Here is a 26,404-nt window from a genome sequence, read left to right on the forward strand (position 1 = left end):
TCTCAAAGCTCAGAAGATTATAAATAACAAAAGATATTTTTTTCCCCCGTCTAAAATGGCAGCACAAGATACTGTGGTTACTTACTTAATAGATAGCGTGTGGTCCCTAGGCCATTTGCAGCTGATGGGTTTTTTCCAGTGCTCTATTTATAGAGCTAGGTCAAAAATATCACTTCCGTTAGAATTTAACCTACAGACCATTGTCAATTTTAGAGGCCCGAGGAAGTAGAGTGCACACTGAATACAGCTGGTTCGCAGGTTCAGTTAGTAAACCACAAGCCCCCAAGGAAATTAATTTTGCTGGAGGATAGATGTCTGAGCCCATCCCAATCTCTTTTATATGATACCTTTGCCTTGTGGCCTCACACAGCTTGTAGGTCATCTTGAATCCTTATTCTAGAAATAGCCTATTCTATGCAATCTACCTACCTTTTTTATATACCATTCATTGCCTTCAACATTGGTTGCTGAAATTCTGGCTTTCTGCATCCCATAGAACATGAGCGGATGATCTACTAACAGAGGGAATTTAGGCTAGTCTGGGAAACTTAGGAAAAAGCAGATTTAAATATGTCACTATTTCATCTTTTTATTGGGGCTAACCAAGATTCTCAGTCACTTCCCCAGTTCAGATGAATGACCCAACAGAAAACATATGCTGAAGCTCAGCTACTTCCATGGGCCTGGTTTTAAACAGGAGAAACTGAATTTAATGAATGATAATCCCCTTCTAATCCCTACTCTCTCACTCAGACTTCCATCTTTAAGCTTTGTTATTATGAAGTTGTGTTTGCTGGGACTTGGCCACTGGCCAGCACATGTTTACCCATCATAAGATTTTAGTAGGTAGGATAGACTAAGAAAATCCCTAGTCTGGAGAGAAATCTGCTCTTAGGAAAAGGACCACATGGCTGCACCCTCTTTAGGCTTAAATAGATGCTGGGTAAGGCACTGCCATTCAAAGATAACATGTGGAATAGAGCATTCTCAAATTTCCTGGAAAAAGTGAGGTCTGGAATGAGGAACTAATTCCTTGTCATCAAAATACCATAGATTCAAAGGTCTTAGTACAGGCAGGAACTTTTGAGATTATTTTGAACAACCCCTCCTTGTCATGGGTGAGGAAACTGAGACTCAGAGAGGTAAAGTAACTGGTCATTACCAAGCCCCACTCTGGTGTTCTTTGTTACATCACTCTCCTTCTCCCATCTGGTCTCACCAAAAGCCCACACCTAAGTTAGAAATAGAGCTCCAGGGTCTTGCCTCCTAGCCAGCAGCTGACTATATGCTATCGTGCATTATACAGAACATGCTTCAGGACGTGAGGACAAGAGATAAGAGGAGAATGTCAATTCCATTGGTAACATACCATCTCCTTCCCTGAAAACATTTTTAGTTATTTTTATTCTTTCTCTTTATTTATTTTTTTTTTTTTGAATTTCCTCTTTCTAGTCTCAATAAGTTGCCTTTCATCTGAAGGAACGGGAGGGACCAAATGTCCAAAATATCCACCCCACTCAGGCCATGAACTTTTCCTTCCCCTCTTTTCCTATTCTGGGAGTCACTGTTTTATTTACACTTTTATTTTTTTAACATGGAAAAGTCTATTCTTTTAAAGTTGACCCTTTTGCTACAGGGCAGATGCTTTTATGTTATGTCCTGGAGATTCAGTTTGACCTCCCAGAAATACTTAGCACAGGAGTCATAAATTGAAGTGTTTTCAGAGAAGAGCTTCCTCATTGAAGTTCCCCAACAGGCCCCTTGTAAATACTGACACGGGTTGGTACCAGAGGCCCCTTACCTTTTTGGAAATCAAGGCTACATAGCAACCTGATTATCCTCCTCCAGTCTGATTGCACAAGTACTACACCCTGTGTACAGAGCAGAGAGAGAGCCCCTAGCCTTGTGAGAAATCTGTCTTCATAACCAACTCCCACTCCAAAGGAGTGGGGAAGTGGATCCAAAAGATAGTAGTCATGAAAGATATTCCAGAATCCAAATCCTGTGGTGTTAACCACTTTATTACTGAGCTTTACTAGCTTGCCTCATTATTAGCAGAATAAAAAAATGTAAAAAATGATGATTAAATTTCTTTTCCCCCTAGAATTTCATCTTCAGTGTTTGATCATCATTTTCCCCATTATTTATACATATCAAGTATCTTTATCTAAGGGTCACGGAGAACCTTTGGTTGCCCGGAGGCAAGAATTATTACTCACAATTTTACAGATGGGTAAGCAATCACAGAAAGAGAGCATGCTTTGACTTACCTAAATGTGTCTCTGAGAGAGTAGAGAATGAATGTTCCCACAGTATTTTTAGAGAGACCTGACTTCAGTGTAAATAAATTAGATTTTCTCTGTGTAGCTTACCCAGATGCTTCTACAGGCTCAATCCTGTGACAATGAAAAATCCCCAATAATGAAAATGTTTTCAAAACCCAGGTCACTTATTTGATTTTTTTATTTGTATTGAAATCAACCAAATTCCAATACAATGAAGTCATACTGCCTTGGCAGGTCTAAATATCACCATCATCAAAAAGAAGAGAGAAGAGAGAGCACCCCAATTTTAGAACTTCCGCTTAAAATGAGCATAAAAAAGATTCACTTTATCTATTTCCTGACCAATTAGGTCATTGGGCAGGAAATCACCTTTTCTGAAAAGCCAGTAAGCAAATTCCTTCTATCTTAAATTTCCCATAAACAGCTTTAGTGATCATTTATGCCAGCCCTCGCTTAGGAATACTTGAAAGTCAAAAGATATGAGACCACTGAGTTTTCTAGTTGAAAATAAAGTTACAAATTTATGGTAACTGACTGCTTCCTCACTTCCCTTTCTCCCAGTTCTCTCTCAAGTGATCCCACCACCTATAACCACTCTTCAGTTGTTTTCCCATATTTGAAACCCTGTTAAGTGCAATAGTTTTCCAATCCTGACCAGACTTTTAAGCCTCCAACCAGAAAGGGTTAGTTTCAGGCCACCTGATTTGCATGAATCTAGCTGCTGGGCCAGTTGAATGAAGTTAAATAACTTGCGGAGCTAGGGCATGCATCGTCTTTCTGGAAACCCCTTGCCCTGGGTTATCACTATGCATCAGAACAGAGGAAACCGAATGTGGAGCCTGAGTGACACGCAGAGTGCAGATGAGATAAGATGCTCACAGCACACCTCTGTCAGTGTCTTCCCAGAGATGGGCCTTCATACAGACCCTCTGGGCTGGCAGAGTAGCAGTCTATTTGACATGATGAATCCAGAGAAGGCTAATTGGAGTTGTGGTTAAGACTCAGTGGGCGTGGCTTTGAACCCTGGCTCTGTCATTAACCAACCATGGGACCTTGGGCGAGTTACTTAATCTCTCCTACCCTCAGTCTGTCAATAGGGATGATAATATTACCTACCTCATAGGGTGGTGTGGAGAACAGAAAAGATATGACTAAGATGTGAAGCTCAAAGAAGACGTAAGCCCTCCCTCTGTAAAGGGCTTATCGAGGGCCTACCTTACAGTACTTCAAAAATATTGTGTTTTGTTATCATTAACTTCCAAGGCCCTGCTCTTATTGCTCTTGCAGGTGGCTTAATGTTTATAAGCACTCCTGAAAATGTATCTCCTCAAGCTTGCTCACTCAGGATTTCCATTTTCCATGGTCATTTGTGCTCATGGCCCTTAGTTAGGACTTGAGCTTACCTTTCCAGAACACAGCCAAGTATATGGGCACTTTCTTAGACGATTCTCATTGGTTTAGGGACATGTAGTTCTTTAAATAGTCACTGTTGGCCAAATATGGCTCTGACCTCTGAAAACATCTTCTAGACCTGGGAAGCTCTTACAGTTTCATTACTAAGAAAAATTTTTGAGTGCTTAACTAATTAGAAACTCCTAGTTATTCACACGTAGCTTTTCCTTGGCAGACTTTAAAGCTCAGCCTCACTTCATCTTGTCACTTAGCAGGCATGTAGGCAACAAGCTTCTAGACTTTGCTTGAAAAATGTAAACCTATTAATTTTAGCTTAAGCAAGATAGAATTAAGAATGTAAATCTGCTGCTAAAACAAGTATATAACATGGTTCAAAGTTTAGGAGAATAACTTATTAGCTATTTATTTAACCAGTATTTATTAAACATCTTCTGTGTCTCAGAACTTATATTAAGTGATTCAGGCATACCAGCGTAAATCAGACATGGCTTTGGCCCACTTAAAATATATATTAGTGGTGATAAGGAAAGCACACAAGTAATTTGCTACAGGATAGAAAACTGACAGTAACATAAGAGAGTGAAAGTGTTATGGGAGTTTAGAGGAGGAATACATTATTTCTGAGATGATCAGGGAAGTGGCAGGTAGGAAATGGTCTGGAGGACAATGTGCGGACATAGAGGCATTCCAAGTGTGGAGGGGACATGGGGCACTAGTGATTAAATTGTAGCAAAATCTATGTGAAGCAGGATGGCGGGAAGAGCTGTAGAAAGGCAGGTTGGGCACAGGCTAGAAAAGTCTTGAATGCCAATCTTAGGAATTTAGAACTCTGTGAAGGCCCTTGGGAGCCATTGGAAGTTTTTGAGCATGTTGATCATAAGTAGCAGGGTAGGTACTTAGATGTGTGCTCGGAGAGGTTAATCAGGCAGTAGAAGAGAAGATGGGCTTTCATAGGGAGACACTGGGACAGCCATGTGGACATCAGTTAGAAAGCTATAGCAGTCATCCCCAGGTGAAAGCTAATGTGTGAGGGTCTGATCAAAGGTTGAGGTAGGAGGAATGGAGGGTAGGGAATGGATGGAGGTGAGATTTTACAGTTAAATCAATAGGACTTCACAATTTATGGGAAGCAAGGAACATGGGAGAAAGAGAATTTTAAAAATGGAACTGACATTTCAAACCAGATTAACTGGAAGACCAAAGAAAGGGACAAAGACGAAATAAGTTTATATGGGAAAATATGAGTTTGATTTGAAGGGATTGAGTTTATGGTGCTAAAATTCATTATGGTCAGGCGTGTAGTTCTTGTGGTTGAAATGGAGGGCAGGTGCTAAGGCAAGTGAGAGGTTGAGACAAAGGCTTAGAAATCATCCACATGGGTGTCATCCTTGTGAGGCCATGCCATATGGAGCAGACATTGCAAGCTTGGTGGGAATGAGTCATATCTGGCTTATTAAGCATGTTTATTTGTGTGTTAGAAAAAATTTAAAAATTAAGCCAGTATTTTTAAATCAGGAGATTGTACTTAAAATGTTGATTTCTGGCTTCTCTTTTAAAAATCAAAAGATGTGGCTAACTATGAATTTGTGTTGCCACATGACAACAACAGCTGGAGCTGGACAGGGGCTGTCCCCTTGAGATCGTGGATGAATTCTCTAATGCTCCTCAGTCTCCACAGCTCCCCATCATCTCCTAACATTTAAGATCAAACGAAAAGAGTAGATTAATGGTTGCCCCGGGCTGGGAGGCAGGAAAGAGGGCCTGGAGGCTTATGGCTAAGGAGGATGGGGTTTCTTTTTGGGGTGAGGAAATGTTCTAAAGTTGATTGTGGTGATGGTTGAACAACTCTATGGATGTGGTAAAAGCCATTGAACTGTGCACTTTAAATGGGTGAATTGTATGCTAGATGAGTTATCTCAATAAAGCTGTTTTTTAAAAATGCAAAAAAGAAAAATCAGTAGCTATTGCCCTTGCAATGTTAGTTTTTTTATAGCAGAAAATATTTCTCTGTTCATGTGCCTCTTTCAAAAAGAGGTAAATGAAAGACAGAGAGGGTGACATATTTCAAGAGAAATGGAAAAGAGTACATCTCTTTGTGGTCGTAAAGTATTTCTGCATGTTAAAATGTAAACTGGCCTCTTCATTAATGTACATTACTTTCCTAGACACTGGAGGCATTTGGGTATGAGACAGGAAAACCCTGGCCTTGGCCAGCTGCCTGAGGTCCACCACAACTAAGAAGAGAGGGAGAAGAAAAGCAGAGCAGGGAAAGCAGCAATGAACATGGCACAAGGGGAAGCAGAAGAGGCCAGTAAATTCGATGCCAAAGGAGAGGGAAGCTTTATTAACTACTGACAAAAGGTCAGGGAGGATGGGGACAGAGAGGTCAGGAGGTTACCGGAGACTATCCCGTGAAGGAGCTTAGAGGGATGTAGCTGCAGATGACAAAGAGCCCAGGAGGCATTGTTCAGGAGTTACTGTTTTATCCTCAGGCACAGAGGATGCCAGAGGATTTTAAGGGAGTGATGTCATCAGATCAGCACAGTGAGGATTATTTGTTTTCACATTAATTTGTGTATGTTTTGAATTGTGTGCATAATGAACCAAGGTCACCCTGAATTTTATTCTTTTCTATGCTAAATTCCTCTTCAATCTGAAATCCTCAGACTTGTTGAGGCCCCAGTTGTTGACATCCATCTAATTTATGCCTGTACCTGCTTGAATCAGAGAAGACAGATAGTTGGTGTTACCTCCCCTGGGGGTTCTCAACCTCAGCACTATTATGTTTTGGGCTGGATAGTTCTTTTTTGTGGAGGGCTATCCTTTCATTACAGGATGTTTAGCATCACCGGCTTCTACCTTCTAGATGCCAGTGCACTCCCACTTCAACATTGCCAACAAAATCACTTCCAGCCTAGAACCACTGAACCACATTCATCTGTTGTAGTATTTGGGCCCAGGAGCTTAAGGCCATGCAAATTGGCAGACCACCCTCAAAGATGTCTAGCCCAGAAAGAAGGACCAATTCCTGCTCCACACTGAGGGGTGAAAATCAGATGACGCAGTGAGAAGATAACAAATGAGAAACTCAAGACCTTATTTTGTTTTAGCTAATTCAGTAGACTTCAACCTCTCTGTACTTAGTCTCCTCATTGAACAGAGATGGCATCTTGAGGATAGAAGGCAAAACCACTGTGCCATCTATGGCTGGGATTCCTCCCATGGCCCAGGGCCAAAGTAGGCACAGAGGTTGGGAGGAGACCTCAGGAAGTGCTAGATATGATAGTAAGGGCTGGCTTCTAGGTGGTAGGACTTGTGAGCCTGCCTCTAAGGAGGAAGTGGAGGAAAGCAGGAGTGATTTCCTCCTGATGATGTCAGGAGGGATCAGTGAAGCTCTGGAGATGTAAGATAGTAGCTGAAGTGCAACTTAGAGTAGACTGGAAGCTCAGATAAAGTTTACTTCAGATCCTCTCTCTCATAGGAAAGTCTTAGAAAGTAAAAGAAGGTTTCTCTTGGGATAAGGATGTCTAATACAAATTGATATGAAATGGTGAGATCTTCCAGATTCCTCTTCTTGGGGTGTGTGTGTGTGTGTGTGTGTGTGTGTGTGTGCGCAGGGGTTGAAAGGGCAAAGGAATTTTATATGCATATGTAACCATTTCTATATTGATAAGGAAAACGGAGTTAAGACTCTTATCAAGCTAAAAAAGTCTTGCAACTCTATTAATCTAAGACTATTTCATAACTGGCTCTTATTCTATGTAGTAGCATTATGTCTTTCTTCCATGGATGCTGAGTGGCTTGATTTATTATTAGCAATGGCTCCAAGCTGCCTTCAGTGCAATCTCTTATTGAAAGATAACTGTATCTTTTAGCCGAGTGGTGGTCACTTTCACTAAGCCTGAAGGAAACTCATGCTGGTTTTTACTTTTAGCCTCATATACCTTAATCCCTCTCCTTCTCTAATTCATCAGCTTTTGTGGTAATGAACTGAGCCCCTGAGTACTCTCTGAGCAATGAGCAATGACTGGACTTTTGTTTATGTGAAACATCATTATAAGAAAGGGCATCCATAATCACGGTTTTGCCCTGTTTCATTTCAGGCCCTTCTGGATCCAGCTGTGTGACAGCTGCACTAGGAAACACCTGGAGTCACAGTGTGAACACTCGGCTGATTCTCCAGTACCTTGGTTCAGAGAGAAGACAGGTGAGTGCTTTGACAATCTTCTCTGACTGTCAAAGTCAGAGAACAAAATGTACCTAGCAATCTGAGGGTTCATCTTCTAAAAGCATTGGCCACGTTGTCTGTCCTGGGCCAGCACTGTCAGTGGGTAGAGAAATCAGAATCCCTGCCTGCCCCAGTAGCAGTTATGATGAAGTGAGGAGACATCTCACACACAGGAAAAAATATGTAAGAATCGACCCCAGAGTGTTAGCATGCCTCCTGATATTTGCCAATAGCTTGTAGGTGACCAAAGTCCACACCTCTAGGAATCTCAAACTCTCCATCTCTAAAGAGTTATTAGTCATTTCTCTTAGCTGGTATTAGTTGATGACTACATACTTTGTGTGTTAAATAAATTAAATAGTGATGGTGCTTTTTCTTGCGGTGGATATGCTCTGAAAGCCTTAGGGAGACAGATTGTGCCAAGTGAATAAACTGTTCCCCATATCTAAGGTACTAGATGATGCTAGAAAGACTCCAGAAGGACGATGACTCTCTCAGAGCTCCCTATTTATGGTTTCTATCCTGGCCTCCAATAGAATTCTCCCCTTCCATCCAGAAAGGTTACTTTCTACTCCTTTCTTAATCTTCCCTCCCACTCCAAAGAAAGGGACACCATAGTCTAATCTCTTTGGTAAAATGTTTCATTACTAGGAAATTTATTTTTCCTGGCGTCTAACCTCAGCTTTATCCTGCTGTGTGGACCAGGTTCTACCACAACCTCTCCTGCAAGCAGGAGGAGGAAGAAGACAGTGTGATTATTCCCATTTGTTGGCTGGGGCAGAATTCAGAACCCAGATTTGCCCATATTGTTAAACATATAAGAAATCCAAGTTATTAATTAAAGAGGCATGAAATATCATGCTAATTGTCCTTTCTGGAGGAGGTGCTGGGGAGAGAGCTGTCACCCTTTACTACATTAGGTAAACTGGCTCGTTTTCAAGGAGTCAAGAATCATCAAAAACAGACATGAGCCTTTGCCCGTTTCAGACATAACTTTCCAAGTACCCTTGGTTACAGACCAGAAGATTCTTCTTGGTTTGCTTGCGACTGTGTAAATAACATTCCAGCTTGGTGATTGAGTCAGCCATGTTCTGAGAAGATGGAGCTGCTTGTTTTCGTTTGGGCGAACATTCTTGAGTTTTCGGGCCCTGGCGTGCTCACTGCCTCAGTGATGCCTTTTCCCTGATGATTCAGGTATCCTGGGTTCCGTCTGAATCCATGACTTCTCTTTTCAGTGGAACACATCCAAAAATATTCCTGTAGAACCTAATGACCTTTGGCTTGTACCCTGGTTTATAAACTATGTTAAATAGACCCTGTTTGCAACTATCAGGGATATCATTAAGGATTGTCAAGCACTACTACCTAAACTCTAATTTGAGGAAGCAAAATTCCTTGTGAATCCATTCATTTTCATGGATCCTTGACTCCACTCCTTGAAAACTTATAGTTTATCTCTGTTTTAGATTTTAGATTACACACGCTGATTTTGTGATTCAGTCTATTATATATAGTATCATGGATTTCAGGCTTCCAAATCCTAGTTTTACTAATCCGAGTTAGCATTTATTAGTAAATAAAGAAGTTAGAGCCCCCTTTTCTTCCTTTTATTTTAATCAATTAACCAGTCATTTCCATTTTGTCAGTATCAATAGGAACTAGCTGGTAGGACGAGTGCTAGTATTTTATCTCTCTTTGGTGACAGGAGGATTTTGGTGGCTGTTGGTTCTTGGCTCATAAGGTCAAATGCAGACCACTGGTCACGAGAAGAACCAGGAGTGAAGCGTGGATGGATCAGTGACAGTTTATCAACTCACATCCTATTAGACGAGTCAGTAGTGTTATCTTAATCTACAAAGGACAACTTGTTATTATCATTAATAATCAATCAAGAGCAGAATTAAGTGCCTTGAATCATGTTTTCAAACAGTAATTAGAAATTGAAGTAAAATCTGACCAGTGTTAAAATGGCTAACCCAGGCGAAAGAACTTACATTTAATTAATCTGTGGAAATACGCATGCCTTTTGGGACCAGTTGTTAAAGTTTTGGCCTAATAACTAGGATCAAGTTTGATATAGAAAACATGTCTCTAGCTGATGCTTTATCTCGCCTTAGCAGAGGGCGTGCTTAGTGATTCATTGAGCCTTTCCTGTGGTCTCACTTCTTGACAAGCAGAGAAGCCAAATGAAGATAAACCTTTTCTGGGATATGTGCACGAAACAATACTTTAAAGCTAGCCTTTAAGGTACTTGCTCTGAATAATACTTCCTTGTAACACTGCTTAGTAGGAGAACATGGCTTGATCATTCTAGAGAAGGCGGACCTATGAAACACCAGCCACTAGGAGAACATACCAGGTATAGCTTCTTGTTTATTTTTGCGATGCTTAATCAGAGGCCACTACACCGAGGGATCCAGGTTACGGAATGAGGATTACATTTTATCCCGTTTCTATAACATTGAATTCTACGCCAGGGCTCTTGAATATGAGGCTTAGTCGGAGATCACAGGGCTGGAAGAGTGTCAGGTCAAGCTGAGCAGATCTGTGAGCTGATTAACCCAAGAGCTGAATTGTATAGTTCAAGGGAAGTAGTCCTCCCTGGCTGATTATTTTCTTTACACCCTGGAAACTTTGTAAAATTATATAACCAAGAAAGAAATCTCCTTATCAGGGCACAATCCAAGTTAATTCTCTTGTTTATTCTGCTTCAGTGTTTGCAAAAACCCTCCTAAGAAGCTGGGAAACATTTTCTTTTGGACTAATTTAGCTTTTTTTCCATTTGAATTTTATTTACTCTTTTCCTACTCTGCTTCAATCCTGCCCCACCCTTTTTGCAACATTTTTATTCTTACCAAAGACATGTCCTTAGAGTAGAACTAAAATGGGCTTTACTAGTTTTTTGTGTGTCTGTTTGTTTGTTGTAATCAAAAATATGTTTTGGTCTACCATGTGCATGGCATGAGGATGCAAAGAAGTAGCAGACACAGTCCTGCCTTCAAAGTTCTTCTGGTCTAGTGTGAGTAATGATGTATATGTACACTCATGAATAACCAAAATCCAATGCAGAGTTTAAGAGCAGACTAGTACTGAGGTCCTATCAGAAGGAGTGTTTGATTTGTTATCTAATAAGTGGTTAAAAAGGTAGCTGCTTTGAATCCAGAGGAAGGTAAATTCATCAGAGGCACACTGGTCTTTTCAGGAGGAGGTGGGACTCAAGTATCACTTTAAGTCAGTGTGTCTCAAGGCTGGCTGCACTTTAGATTCATCACAGGAGCATTTACAAAATACTGACACCAGAGCCCTACCCCGACCAACTGAATCAAAATCTCTGCCGGTGGGGCCAGGCATCAGTGTTTATCCTATTTGTGAAGCTCCCCCAAGTGATTCTGCTGTGCAGCCAAGGTTGAAAACCTCTGCCTTAAATAGATAAAATCAGGTGATTGAGAAAGGAAAGGGAAGATGTTGGGGTGAGGGTGAGCAGCAAGAGGAGAGAAACAGGAAGGCAAGTCACGCATTCAGTAGACACAGGTTCAGTTTTGCCTTGTAATGAGCAGAGGGTTCATGCATTCACTCATTTAACAAGCCTTTATTTAATCATCTCTTCTCTGCTAGTTACTGTGTGAGATGCTAGAGATACAAAATATGAGTAAGCTGATGCCTGTAGTTGTTCACAATCTACTTGGAGACATAGATAAATATGTAAACAGCACATGCTGTGTGAGCATCGAGAGTCCAGTTGAGTGCAGAGGAGATGGAGGGCCCTCCTGCAAAGGAAGGTTCTCTGGTGATTAATGAGGCAGCAGCATGCAGAATGGATTGGCTCAGGCCTGCCTTTGGGAAGTTCTCACGGTAACCAGGTACGTTGTAATGAGGGACTGGAAAAGCTAGAGTGAGGATGGTTAGACTTGAAAGAATGATGAAAAAACTTGATGAAATATTCATACTATTTCTCATCAAATCCTCGTGTCTATTCCTACAAACCACATATGGGACTATATAAATTTTTAAGTGCCCTGGAAGGAGTAATGAAGTAAATTAATCCCAACTAAGCTTCACACTCCCTTGATGAAATAAATATTATGACTCTCTTATTTCAACAAATTGGAAAGAGGTGACTTTTTCATATAGGAGGTTTATTTAAATAGACTTTATAATAATATTTTCATCTTCTATTTAGAAGGCACCCTGAAGTTACAGAACACTTGAGGGAAGAGCCTAAAGTACCCAGCAAATTGTTAGCAGGGCCAGTAATATTACTCCAGCTCCTGATCCTTCCTTGGGCTTTCCTTGAAGTCTCAGGTTGTTTTGCATCTTGGAGGTACTCAGTGTTTCCTTTCCGGTGATATAATTCTTCTTTCAGTGTCCATTTTGTATTTTAAAAGACTCAAACACCATCACTGTGAAGACTTGTGACCCCCTAGCCCTAACTAGCCCATCTTCCCTCATTCTTCCCACCTAGCACTTGTCTCTCTTCTTGCACCAGTGAGACCTGAATTATGAGCCCCTGAAGGCTGTCACTGAATCTTACCTGTGTGCCCTCGGAGGCAATGACAGTGCTTGACACTTACACGTTCAATACGTTTATTTTGAATGAGAGAAAGAAACAAATTCCTTGTGTTTATACATGAACCCAGTCTTGAGGAAGGTCATACCACTTATTTAGAATCGCTCTTCCCCATATGAGTTGAGTTTTGCAGTTTAATAGTTCCTTTAAAGTATTAGTAATTGTCAGCTAAAAGATTAACATCAAACCTTGACAATTACAAGCAGGAATTTATATAGAAATATTGTAAGAATACTGAATATAGGAATCTTTTTTGTAGAACCAGCCCGCCGGGGGCTCTAGGAGGGTTGAAGCCAGCTTCCCTTGAAATTCCCTGGAATTCCTTTGTGTAGGCATGCCAAAGCCCTAAACACAGACAGGGTGGAGTGAGGGAGGGTTCTGCTGCTGCTTTTAGGGAACAGGCAGCATGGGGACTTTGGCTGAGGGGAAGGATAAGAAATCTTTGTTGCCATCTTCCGCAGTCTTAAGCTCTCCTCTCTGAGATTGGAAAGGCTCAGTGGAGGACTGAACAGCTAAAGAAAAGATGATAAATCTTTTCTGCCAGGTAAGCTGAAGGGTAGGTTTGGGGCAAGAATGCCAGGCATAGATGCACATTCACTCAGAGGAAGACGCTGGAGGTTACGTTTCACCTGATATAAGTCGTAGTTCTGTGTCTTCCTCCTCCCAGATTTCTCCAAAGAGGAATTCAGGCTTAGTTGCCCTCACTCAAAAATGAACCCTCTCCCTTTGTAAAATGATTCCAGGTCATCATGTTTGTTCTCTGGTTTTCTACCCCAGCTCCTCTGCTTTTTTTAGACAAGGAGACTTTTTTTTGTGACTGGATCCAGCCAGAGGAGAAGTTTGGCTGTGCTACAGGGGTGGGAGAAATTTCTTTTTAAGCATAAATATCTGCAGAAATAGCAAAGGGAACATAGAATCCTAGCCAAGTACATTGCCTTGCGTATAAACGTTCCCTCCCTTTTCAGAGCTGCTCAAGTGTGAAATCTAACCCCCTGCTCACGCTCCTCCACCAGAAATTCTCTAACAGGTATTGAGCAGATTAGGAAAATGTATAAAAGGGGAACCCAGAATGGTGACTTTTAAAAGGATTCTTTTTCTCAGGTCACCAGGCAAATGTATTAAAATCTAAGGAAGTCCTACCTGAAAGTATGTAGTAATAGCAAATGACTACAGTGGGCTGAGACTCGCAGAGCTGGAGACAAGCTCCACCTGAGAAGGGACAACACTGGTACCCAAGTAGGCATTTCATGTTTTTATCTCCACGTTAGAGACAAGAATATCAATATCTTCCCCACCACCTACAAAAAGACAAACTCCATGGGGCTCTCTTTGAATGGGCTCAAGTAAAGAAAACTTTCCCTTGAAGAGGTTGCTTTGGAAATTGCAAGTTAAAAAATCATGAGTACAGTTTCTCCCCTGCTTCTGATGGGGGTTTCCCTTTCAGATACTTTGATTGTGACAGACCATGTCCTAGCACTGAGGGGGACAGTCAGTTTTTCCAGGGAGATTTTAAGCCACATGGGGTCAATAAAAGTTCAAAGCAAAATCAAAACAAAACAAGGGTAGGGGAACCACCGTAGAGTTTTCAATGTCATTTTTTAATCAAGTAGAGTTGTAAAATTAAGTGTTATCACCATTTCAAAAAGGAAAAGGTACTTTAACACCAAAAAGTAGAAAAGACATATCTGTGAATAAAGAATACAACTGTAAGTTGAATATTTGTTTTCATGGAAGACAGTACATGGCCTCATTTCTCTCTTTGAGGATCATGATCTCTGACCATCAGGGCTGAATGACTGGTCTGCTCACAGAATGTTTAGGTGACTTCCCATTTAATGAGCTATTCATCTCACCAGATTTTATCACCTCCGTCATTCTCCTCTGGCTCTGACTAGTTTTATTTTTATACACAGTCTGGTACCAAATCCCCATATGCAGTGACCCTCCCAGCTCTAACTTGCTAAGTGAACCAACGCAAATATGTGAATGAGAGATTTCTAGAGAAATCTCAGCTGTTGCAGGAAGTAGAAGAGACACAGGGCTTTGGAACCAAACTGAAGGCCTTGTTGTCAGGCAAGGGAAGAAAAGTGTTTTCAGTTGGGAAACAACATAGGAAACAGCTATGAGATCTCTTGGACAAGGCGGTGACCTGAGAGTCAAGGACGCTGAAATTTATTTGGCTCATTTGAGACTAAAGGTTGGACAGGATGTTGTATTTTAGCCTTGGTTGGTTAGCTGTGACTGAGAAGAAAATGGGGCAACATCCCTGGTTAGGAAAAACAAAAGGAAGAGAAGGATTCAATAGCTACATAAACTGTGAACTGATTTACAAATGAACCAGCACTTTCACTGGAACAGAAGCATTTAGGATGTGACAGTGTCCCATCTGAGATGCCTTCTAGAGATCACCTTATCCAGTGATTCTCAACTCCAGTGAGCTTAAGAATCACAGGTGTTTGTTAGCAATGAAGATTCCCAGGCCCCACCCCCAGTCACCATTCAGCGAGGGCAAGCCCTTCCGGGGATTCTCAGCCGGGTGGTCTTCAGACCCACACTCAGAATCTAGCCCCTTCATTTTACAGATGAGGGTAAGCAATTGAGGTTAAGTGACTTATTCAGGGTCACACAACCAGTAAGTAGCAGAAATGCACCTCAAGTTAAATTCTCCCAATTCCTAATCTGTTGCTGTTTTCACTTTACCGTGCCGACTTTTGGTAGGAACACTCTGGGCAAAAGAGTCCCCTAGCCCAAATTATGAGGTTTATGGGCAATGTGGTATTTATATCCTCTGTGACTTTCAGTGGTTCATAAAAAGCTTCTACAGAACTCTAAGGGAAAATATCTTTAAAAGGCAGCATCCTACCTCACATTGCTACGAGTTGCCAGATACGAAGTAGCGTTTTAAATTCTTGGGCCCGGACATGTCAGTAAGAGACTTTTTCCAAGTTGAGCTTCACAATGAGCACGAACTTCCTAACTGGATGACTTTCCTTATGGACAAAATCCTGCAAATAGGGCTGACTTCTCTGCCCCTCTCTTGCAAATGGTCATTTGTGTTCATGGAGGGTCACGCTTTAATCTTGAGCTTCTTGTTGTCTATCTTCATAGGCTAAAGGTATGCCATGGTTTAGGAAACCTGGAGTTTTCTGGTCTTGTCAGCATGGGAGAAGCTTTGTGATTATCGTATTTTGAGTCTTTGCATCTTTATTTTCAAAAGTCCGAGTGGAATAGAAGAAAGGAGGCAGGAGCCAGCCTGTGTGGAAACCCATTCCCTGCAATCTAAGGGTCCCATAGTTTGGTAGTGAAGAGCATCCTTACTTGGTTCCAGTGCCCCCAGCAACACTAATGTAAAGCCCTCTTTATTGTCTGGAGATGGAAGGGCGTTGGCCGTCATTGAGTACCGGTGGTTGCAGGCATTGTGTTTGATACTTTTACATGCATTATTCCCCTTAACCCCATAAGAGCACTTCAGTGTAGATCTTATCACCTCCCTTTTTACGAATAGAGAAACTGGGCTAGGAAGATAAATAACGTATATTCAGTAGTAGTATCAAGATTTGAAACCAAGTTTGCATAGCTTCAGAACCTAAGTTCTTTTTGCTATATACCATGTTCTCTGAGATGTAGACATTTTTTTTAAATTTAGGAATAAAATGATGTGCTGGAAAAGGAAGCCTTGACTTAGTGATGATTCTTTTGGCGTGCAATGAACAGTCCTTATTATCTTTCTCTCTGATTTTTCCCCAAGGATGACTGGATCTAGAACGTCATTTAGCTTGCCTCCACAGCTTACTGAATTACATATTAGAACAGCACCTCCCACGCTGGGCCAGGGATGTTAGGAAGGAGCTGATGAGCTGCTTCTTGCTTTTTTCTATTTTTCTTGCCATTATTTGGCTTGGAAATACTCCTGGCATGTGACTGTGATTCAGAAATGCTCCTTGCCCTGTCTGTGTGTATGATTTGAAAAGCATAGCTTGTCACACATGTGGCTGAAGCAGATCCAGCTTGGAGAACTCGTTGTCTGTTTGCCATTGCCAGGAGAGTATGCCTGCTGAGGTGGTGCACGGCCTGGGCCTGTTATCTCTGTTTCTCTCCAGGGTCCACTGTGGCTGAGAGGGTCACAACATGGTATAATGCTGGTCTGCATTTCAACCTGATTGGGGCCATGAGTAGGGTGGGGCTTCATGCCCTTCTAAAATTTTAATAGCTTATGAAACTAGGTATAGGGGGATGGGAAACAGACAAAGGATTTACATGATGGAGGTGTGAGGGGAAAAGAATTAAATATGTCTTTAGCATTCGGTTTGAATTTATATAAGTCTGATTATATTACCATAACATTTTATGATATGCAAAACATTATCTAATGCCTGATTGGTTGTCAACTGCAATATAAATCATGGAACTTTCCTGATTTCTGCTGTTTTAAATAATTTGGAGTTTTCTTTTCCCATAGAGTTGACATACTCATTCCTTCCTTCCCTCAAACTTCCTTTTACCCTGTTGCCCCTCTCTCCACACTCCCCCAACGCACCCCAGTCCCAATAACCTTCCCTGGATTTTTAAATCAGTCAGTGGCTCCTGGCAACTGCCTTAGAGTTCAAATGTTTGAAGCAGAGATTTTTCCACAGAGGGTCTCTTTCTGAAAGTTTCCCTTCTTGGCTTGGCAGAGCTTAAGAGTTCTGGCATCTAAGACAAAGAGCATGTGTGCTTGAGTCTTGGGCCCTTGTTTTATTGTTACCAAAGGGACTATGCTTTTGAGAACACCTTTAGAGAGCCAAGCTACAGTGGCTGTACTCCACTGCCTACCTTCCGTATCCTCGACTCAGAATTGGCAATGAGAGATTAAGCTGAGCTGATGATCCATGACTCCCAGGAAAAGAATTCCCTGAGTGTCAAACCTCCAGAAAGAGGCACATCATTATAAACCTTAATAAGTTAGAACTGAGGCATCTGGTATATCTGGGAGGGATTGAGAACAAGTCACCAAAAGTCCCACAGCCCTGGCTTTGCTTTCTGATTGCTTTGCTCTGTCAACCCAGCTATTTATTGAGAGTTTTCCTTTGTGCCAGTCACTCTGCTAAGTGCTTTGTGGGCATTGTTCAAGCCTCACAACTACCTTATGAGATAGGTATTACTAGGTATACTTCATAGATGAGTACACTGATGTTTATAGAGCTTCAAAAAATTTCTCTGAATCACATGGCTTCTAAGGATCCCTTCCATACACATACATACTCTCCCTCCCCTACATCCCTGAGTTCTTAACCATTATCCTCTACGGAGTCCCATGTTAATGTCAGATTATTCATGCTCACTGCTTGGAATTAATTACAGAAAAGTTCCCCATTCAACCACTGTGGTATGGCCACCTTCAATGGTTATATTAGGTGGAATGCTCCCCTCAAAGAGTAGAATGAGTCATTGCCCTGAGACAGCTTTTTCTATCTCTGTTAAATAATCGTCAGTTGTTTCCTATAACAATGTAGCTCTGTGTGGTAACAGAACACTCTTGAGGAAGAATGAACTCCATGGGACATGGTCCTCTGAATCTCACCATCCAGTCAGGGGAAGGTCTGGCCCTTCCTTTCTCAACTTCCAAGATCTGACCTTTCCAGCCAGCATGTTTCCATGTTCTGGCTTTGGCTTCAAGGTTCTGCCTTTTATTGTCAAAGCAGAAAGAGAGAGTCTCTCTGGAGTCTTGCCCGTGGTGGAGACAGACCTGTGCCCACCTATTCCTGGTCTGCTCCCAGTGAGAACCTGCAGGACCCGGGAGGTAGAGTGGTGCACCCAGTAGAGACATCCCTTCCCTCATGGATGATACAGAGTGACATATAAATGATACTATCCCTTTACTCTTTCCTTGCAAAGTCACTTTCCCCAAATAGTAATCAATTCCATGCTTTACCTTTAAATCGTTTCTGAGTTGTCTGTTCTTCTCTGAAAGTATTATCCCAACACCCTAATGAAGATTCAGTCAGTGCTACTCGAATGGAAAGCTCTGGCAGTTGTATGTTCTCTTACAGGTGACTCTTTAAGACACAGAGCTTCAGTAGATCGAGTGTGGCCTCTAACCTTTCAATAGCCACACTTATTCCAAGCTCTTCTCTCTTATTTGTAGCTACTTACACAGTTTCTCTCCAGACACCCTGTCCTGTACCGGCCGTGTGTTGGAATGTTAGGCTCTTCTTTGTGACCATCTCCACTTCCTTCTTGTGACTCCATGCTGGTACTAGCTTTGCCTTTTTATACTTCCCCCCTTTTCTCATTTAGACCTTGCTCCAAGATCCCTGTGACTGACTTTGCCAAGAGTCTGTCAGCATTTGATCCCATTGACTCGAGAAGGCCAGTCCTTCTCAGAAACCAGCCTATAATCTCAGTTTAAATTAAATAGCAGGCATTTCTACCAAAGGCTTCATTCGTCTCTAGGACCCCTGTGTATCGGGGGTCTCATTACATGTTGTCGTTGTCCAAAGGCCAAGTATTTTCAAAGGAAACCCACAGAGACAAGTTGGCTGAGTGACTGCCATAGCATCTGTGAAGTCTTGGTCACGTTTTTGATCTTCTAAAAATCTAATACTCATTCTCAATTAGGAAAAGGTATACTTTACAGCTTAAAATCTTTAGCAATAAATCTTCTAGGGACTGTAATTGTAATAGTAGTCTTTTGTGTGTGCTCTAACCATAGATATGGATCCTCTTATAACTCTTCTATTTTTTCTAGACTAGACCATTAAGTATTCTTTGTGTTGGACACTCCCTTTTCCTTCCCTCCTTCTCTCTTCTTTTTCTTCCTTCATATCTTTTCTGGGTAGATATGTGCACCAAACGCTGGGAATGTGAAGTCAAATAAAGCCCAGTTTCCTACCCTGAAGAACCGTACTCTCCTTGTATACCTAGTACAAGGAGACAGATGTGTAAATACATACAAGAAGTTATTGAGGGAACTGCAACAGAGTACACGATGGGCATCAACATTGGGATGGTCAGAACTCAGCAAGGAAGGCATGGTCAGGGGAGGATTCAGAGGAGAGTACAATGTTTGAGATAAGATTTGAAAGGTGTACCAGTATTTGCCAGTAGATGGGGAAGGAGGCTGAGGAAGCTATACGAACAAAGACTCCGCAGTGGGAACTGCAAGTAGTCCTTTAGTGCTCCTGAGGAGGGTATGTGGGTGTCCATACGATGGATAGGGGTAGGGTGAAAACTGGACCTGTAGTTAAAGATAAAGCAAGGAAAAGCAGAACAAATCAGACATGATCCTGAAGGCTCTCAGCAGCCCCACTGGGAGACTCCCAGCGGGGCTGTGACAGCAGATTTGTACTTTACAAAGCCCTCTTGGGCAAGAGTTTGCCATACAGGTTTGGAGGGTTTTGAAATAGGATGCAGAGAGATAAGGGCTTTAGTCAAAGCTGTGACCATTGAGATGGAGAAGAGGGAAGCAATATGAGATGGTAAGGAGGGAGGTTCAACAGCCTTCAAGCACAGAGGATCTGGAAGGAGGTTGGAAGGAGGGCTTGTTTCTGATGTAAGTAAGTGAGTAGATGAGGTTACCACTCACTGAATGGACTAGTACAGTAGGACAAACAGGCCTGGGAGGGAGACGAGCTGGCCCTGCTCGGGACATGATGTGACAGTGTGGCTGCTTCCACTCTTCCACCTCGACCTCAATGGCTGCCATCAGGATTTAGCTTAGAGATCAGAAGGGATTTCTTCTAATTGTGCAGAATCTTGAGTCAAAATTTTCTCTCCCGCCCTCCCCACCCCCACCATTGCTTTCATCCCATCATTCCCTTCTTCTCTACCCTCAATGCTGTTTCCTTCCTTTAGAACCCTGGCTTCTATAAAGAGACAGTGGTCATCAGAGTGTGTGAGAAATGAAGTTTGGAAACACCTGCTGGGGAAAGGGAAGGCGCAAACTATTTGCAGTCAAGGCCTTGAGCTCAGGGAGGAGAGGGCCCCGTGGAGAGCTGTGTCTCCTCTCCAGTGAATTCTGACAAACTTAAAGTCCAGGGATGTGGACTCAGTAACTAATTTGGAGAACTACCAGTTTAGGCTTCAAGGTTTTCTGAAAGATTCCAATCCACAAATTGGCAATTGGGAATGGTTTGGGCCCAGGAGGGAGGATGAAGGGCAGAAGTATGGAAAAAATATTTCTGCCTCCCCCTCTCTGCTTCCAGTGCTGTCTCGGGCGGTAACACTAGATCCTCCTCCATGATCCCTTTGTGGTCCCAGCTCCACGAAGAGCCAGAGCTGGGCAGCTCCAGGCTCTGGGCTTTAGTAACAACATCTCTTCCTGTGTTCCTCCAGGCCTAAAGATCGTGGTGGCTTCTTACTCTTGCTAATCTCTGGGTTTCCTTGTTGTCCCCTATTTTTCTTTTAGTTCTTTCCACACGTTTGTGACTAATCCCCAACATTAAATTCTCTCTCTTGAACTACCTGGGGAGAGTCCTGTTTTTCTGATGGACCTTGAACTGATGTGGTCTGCGTAAGCTCTCTGGTTGCCATGTGGTTAATATGAGACCCCAAATCTATTCTCCACTGGCCCTGTTCCCCAAAGGCTTCTTCTGTCTGCCATGATTCTCCAGCCCTGAGAGTTGGGTTCCTGAGCTGGGCTGTCTTGGAGGGCAACCATTTTGTGCAGTGCTTCCTGAATGGCATGAGAAAAGGAGCTCTCTTGGCTGAGTCTCCTTCCTGTGGGATTTTCCAAAACTTTCCAGATGCATCTAAGCTCAGGAAACATTTTAATGGCTGGAAATCATGCCTCCTGGGGGTTGGGGTTTGAAACCAACAGAGCCTCTTCTAAAAGAGGTGTGTTGTAATGTTCCAGGGTCTTCATACAGGCACCCAGACCCTGCCCCTCCCTTGTTGAAAGCATGGCAGGCTCCCATCCTTTAATGGGTTCACATTGTAGATGAGGAGTTGGCATTCTCTGAATGCACTGATGACATGGAGCAGAGGAGCAGCTCCAAAGGCCAGAATTCTCTCTAGGAGAGAAAGGATGTTTAAGTGGTTAGCAATGTATTTACATTCTAATTCAGACTTCACCTCAGGTTCTGTAAAGAGATTTCTATAGCTCCTTTCTTTGGCTAATAATAATGATTGTAATATTGACCTAAATTATAATAAATCTTTTTTAAGGTCACTGTTACTGACTTAATGAATTGGAGCATTCTGAGATTCTTGTGAGGATAGGCATCATCCAACTGCAAGAATACGTTATTGATTTTCTTCAAACAGCCTGTGGCTTTCACTTGGCTATGTTGCCTACATTTCATAGCAGCTTTAAGAAGGGACTCTGTTGGGAGGTGAAGATTACTGTTGTCTTAAAACATTCATCAAAGAAAAGCAGTAGTGGAGGAGCTATACTTGTTTACCTTCTCAGATCCTTCAGCGTTGGACCAAGAAATAGAAGGTAATCTTCATTTCTAGTCTGTGAGAGCAAAACCCCAGAAATTGCTAAGAGACTCTTAGATACTCCATCACTACAGGGAACAGCTGAAACTCTAGCCTTTGGAGAATGATTCTGAATCCACTCTGATACTGACTTATTTGGGCTGTGTCTAGGAAGTTCCCAAGTTCTTTAACAGAGTAACCACTAACTAGGATACTTGTGTGCTTATTTGATAATGCACGGAACTGTATAGACCTTGGGGTCAGGTATATGTTTTATATTAGAAGAGTAGGATTTTAATGAAAAGGAAGCAGGTGGTGTGAACCAATGTGAGTATAGTTTCTGGTGTCTCTGAAATGTCCAGCATTGTATGGCATTGTTACTTTTTCCTTCCAACCAAGTGTCTTCCATTAGCCTACAAAGGAACTAATGGAATGAATCGTAGCCCCAGAAATAATATGGGGGGACTTTTCTATTTGAATGCATCAAAAAGCTAGGATGGTATTTTTTATTCTTTCAGAGATTAAAATTAAGTCAGGGACTCTGGCATATAACATACATATGTAAGCCCACTGTCTCCACTTCCAGGTACCTAGAAAAAAGATTCTCCATTGTGAAAAAGATAATGGTATTTTAGAATGAAGTTCTGGCTTTGTTTCTAATTAGATATGTGATCTTGAGCAGTGACTCTGAGTCATAGGTTCCTCTTCTATAAAATAATTAATGATGCAGAAGAAGCAAGGCCATGCTCTACCTCATTTACTATTTTGTACAATGGGAGTATTCTTCGCCATTTATGGTAGGGCTTGCCACATCATTTGTTTGTGCTAGACCATAGGATACAACCCTAACACTTTGCTCAGTCAGCTGATGACTTCCTCTTGTCATGTCTCTTGACTGGTAGACAGAGAAATACCTCGTGGAATCCACGTGCAGAGCTTGTTAAAAATTGAGACTGCTGGACCTTCCCAGACTAAATCAGCAGATCTGGGGGTGAGCCTAGAAATCTGCATTTTTATACACTCCCCAGGTGATTCATAAGTACGCTGAAGTCTGAGACCCACTGCCAACTCACAGCACATGGTGTACTGTGATAATTACTTTAACCCTCTTTACTCTTTGCATCCAGTCTGCAAGGTCTTAGCTCTGGGCCGACTAGTGACTGAATGATTTGGTCACACCCTTTCATCTCTCTAGGACTGTTTCCTTATTTATAAAATAGGAGGCTGGAGTATTAATCTCTAAGGAATCCTTGGATTCTAACAGTCCGTGAGAATAGTTCTCTAGTGACCAGTAGGAGTTATGGAAACTACCTTAAATCCTATTTGTTTATCTTGAGTGCCTACTATGTGCTGGGAATTTTGCAACTTTTGCAAGTGTTTTATTTTATTTTATTTATTCTCTACAGTAACCTATGATATCAATACTATTATTATTCACACTTGACACTTAAGGAACTGAGGCTTGGAAAAGTGAAGTAACTTGCCCAAGTCTACATCATTAATAAGTGGAGCTGCAGTGGAGTGGGCTTCAACTGGGGTCGTAATGCGTGAAGAATTGCCTGGGTTGCTGTGCCCCTAAAGCTTCCCAAGGCCTGGAGCTTGTCCAGTGTGCCACTCATTCACCCTGTGTTCCACTCTCTCAGCAAAGGAGCCTGGTTTTGGTTTTCTTAGATGTTTACTTGGCCTCTTGCTTAAGCATTTGCCTTTCCTACTCAATAACAGTGAAAGGACCAAAAAAAAAAAGGATCCCAGGGCTGGAAACATTTTGTTTCCTACAAAAAGAATATTTTGCAGCCAGCTCTGTGGTCAAAAGTATTTTTCCTGTGGTCTAGGGATGGGTTGGATCTCATCTCTTCTTGGCCAGTGTCTGAGAACTTAGCCCATGGCTTCCCATCAAGTCAGCACACAGTATGCAGTGTTTTTTAAACGAGTGTCTAGTGATGTTGAGTGTGTGCACACGTGGACGAATAGGTCTCTTCGGGTGTATAACAATGTGTACATGCACCTCTAGGCCCTCCAGGGCAGACGGAATCTGGGAGTGGTTTTCCACATGCTGTACATATCAACATAGCTTTTAAGTTTTCATCACTCACATGACAACCAAGCAAATTCAGATGCTGACAAAATGAGAGGAGAGTGATATGCGAGCCTTATGTGGATTTGCAAGTAATCAGAAAGCCAAGGGAATCTGAGATTTTGACCTGTCACATTTCTTTCCATTTTCAAATATTCAAAACCAGGACATGGGGTTTGTTTTATTAGACGGCAGAGTGGGCTGATGGTAATGCAGAAACGGGAATTCTGAGACCTGCCTCCTGCTTGGCTGCTTGCAGAGTTCAGGACACTGCCCTTTGCCCAGCCTTGCATAAATCACTTCTCAAGGACTGCATTTTCCTGTCTGAAAACATAAATTTGTTTTTTAAGAAAGCTGTGCACTTCAAAGAATAAAACCTTGTCTAGTGAGAGATGAATTTCGAACCTTCAAACAGAATTCACAGATAAGAAGTATTACTGGTGCTAGGTACCTTTTCTTTACTCATAATTTAGAATTTGCTCATAATTTGGAGGTTTCCAGTAAGACTTTGCAGCATGCGATAATGCCTAGAACTTTCCAGCCTTACGTCCTTTGCTTATTCTGGATTACCTGCCTGGAATGCCCTTCACTTGAAGAAATCCTACTCTTCCTTCATGGCCTGGCCTTGATGATACCATTTCTTTACATTCTTCTCAAACATCTTGAAAAATTGGCTCTCTGGGTTCTGTTGCACATGGTTTTAAATGCAGTTACCTGCTGTCCACTTCCCTGCCACATGAGGTGTTCAGCTAAATTAGAAGGCAGGGCTGACTCACTCCTAAAAGTCCCAGCACAGTGCAGAGAGCACATGCCCAGTGTGTATTTGTTCACTTAAATGAAATAAACTTCTCCAAAGATGACAAGCTACTATTTGTAACTTCAGAATTCTCTTGTGTAAGACCTCTATGTAGCTTTCCATATGGGGACATTTTTAGAACTCAAAGCCCTGTGACGTCCAGGGAGAAAAGTTGTAGTCATTGGATTTGGGGGCACCGTTTTAAGAAACAAGCAAATTCCAGGAGGGGAAAGAGTTATCAATCCTTTTGTTTGTACATTTTAGGGGGAAAGATGTTAGGGAAGATTTGAAAAGCAATTGGAATAGAAATTAAACCATCAGGAGTGCTTCATTTTAGAGGGGTGGGGGTTGAGATAGAGGCAGACCCCGTGCCCAGATTGAGCATTGGTGACTTTGGCCGTGCGCTGCACCTACCCTAGGATGCAGAAACTGGCCTATCCAAGTCAGCCCGTGGGAAAGAATGGCCACAAAGAGATCAGCGTTCACCAGGGGGGAAAAGCTGGCATTTGTGCCATTTCGTCACACAAGACACAGGAGCTCTTCTCACGGTAGGGTTCGGGGTGGGGTTGGGGTAGTGGTGGAGATTTTAGTAAACCAGTTTTCCGATGACGGGGATGTTTCTGTTTTTACCCCTTAACAATGAGACAACAACCCAAATAACAGATCCCTCAGTACATTGAAATGCCAAGGCTAAATGAACTGGTGGAACTTTGTGGCTTTGGCTCTTGGCTCACAGGCGTATCCATGCATTAGGGCTATGGCTTGGCAGTAGACAAAGCGGCTATGCGGGTCCTCAGGGAGCTCTCTGGCTCTGTGGCTTTCTTTGATATGCAATTGAACTTTGGCAAATTTCCTCTCAAGTCCCTGTTTATGAGATCCAGAGGTAGGCAGAGACCCTCATTATGGAGCCCAAAGCCAACAACAAATTAGAATACAGGATGTCTTCCCACATTCACACTCGGCTTGCAGGTTAAAGAGCTGGCCCACAGGGCTTACAGTAACAAAGGGACAAGTTAGGGGAAGAGACCACTGAATTCTCTTTCCAACTTCACATGGCTCTAAATCTATAAGTGTGGCCAGATCTCCTAAACTTTCCTTCTTTCAAAAGGAAAAGATCTCTTACTTGTCAAAGAACTAGTAAGGTCACTAATTTACTTGCTTCCAATGCCGTTGTGCTTAACAACAGCAACAGCTAACCATTTAAACAGCTAATTTATCAAGTGCTTAACCATTTACCATTATGCATGTAATTATCCATTTAATCATCATGTCTTTGTAAGGTAGGTATCATCCCCATTTTACAGACAAAGGAACTAAGGCACAAAGAAGTGAAGTAATTGTTAGTTGTTGTTGTTGTTCTGAATTACTGTTCACTAAGTTAAGGTACAACTCTGCAGATACATCTTAAAATCAGCTGGCTTTCCTGAATCCCGTACCTCCTCAGTCTATATCACTGGGCCACGGATAATAAAATTATTGGAATTAGTATACTTAACATTCTTAATTGCTGACTTCCCTTAAATTGTAAGTAGGCATTGGCCGCTTTCAAGTTATATCATTTGTATATTGGGAAACCTAGTATTAGAACTTTCCAAAGTCGTGAACAAGTAAAGAGAAAGTGATCGATTTGGTGAAGAAGTGG

General features: G+C 42.0%; 1 protein-coding gene across 16 annotated transcripts in view; it reads left to right on the forward strand.

Moving 5' to 3' along the window:
* The window catches only part of RAD51B (RAD51 paralog B), a 672,310-nt gene that overhangs the window by 494,977 nt on the left and 150,929 nt on the right, over window positions 1–26,404 (forward strand). For all 16 annotated transcript variants that reach the window (XR_011432061.1, XR_011432060.1, XR_011432058.1 and 13 more), the window contains one exon: window positions 7,802–7,905. Coding sequence is in view for 7 of the 16 variants with exons in the window: in XM_070249662.1 (XP_070105763.1) it covers window positions 7,802–7,905 (104 nt within the window). In the remaining 9 variants the exon portion in view is untranslated. The remainder of the gene's footprint in view (window positions 1–7,801; window positions 7,906–26,404) is intronic.

The sequence above is a fragment of the Equus caballus genome, chromosome 24 (genome assembly GCF_041296265.1).
Source record: "Equus caballus isolate H_3958 breed thoroughbred chromosome 24, TB-T2T, whole genome shotgun sequence".
NCBI lineage: Eukaryota > Metazoa > Chordata > Mammalia > Perissodactyla > Equidae > Equus > Equus caballus.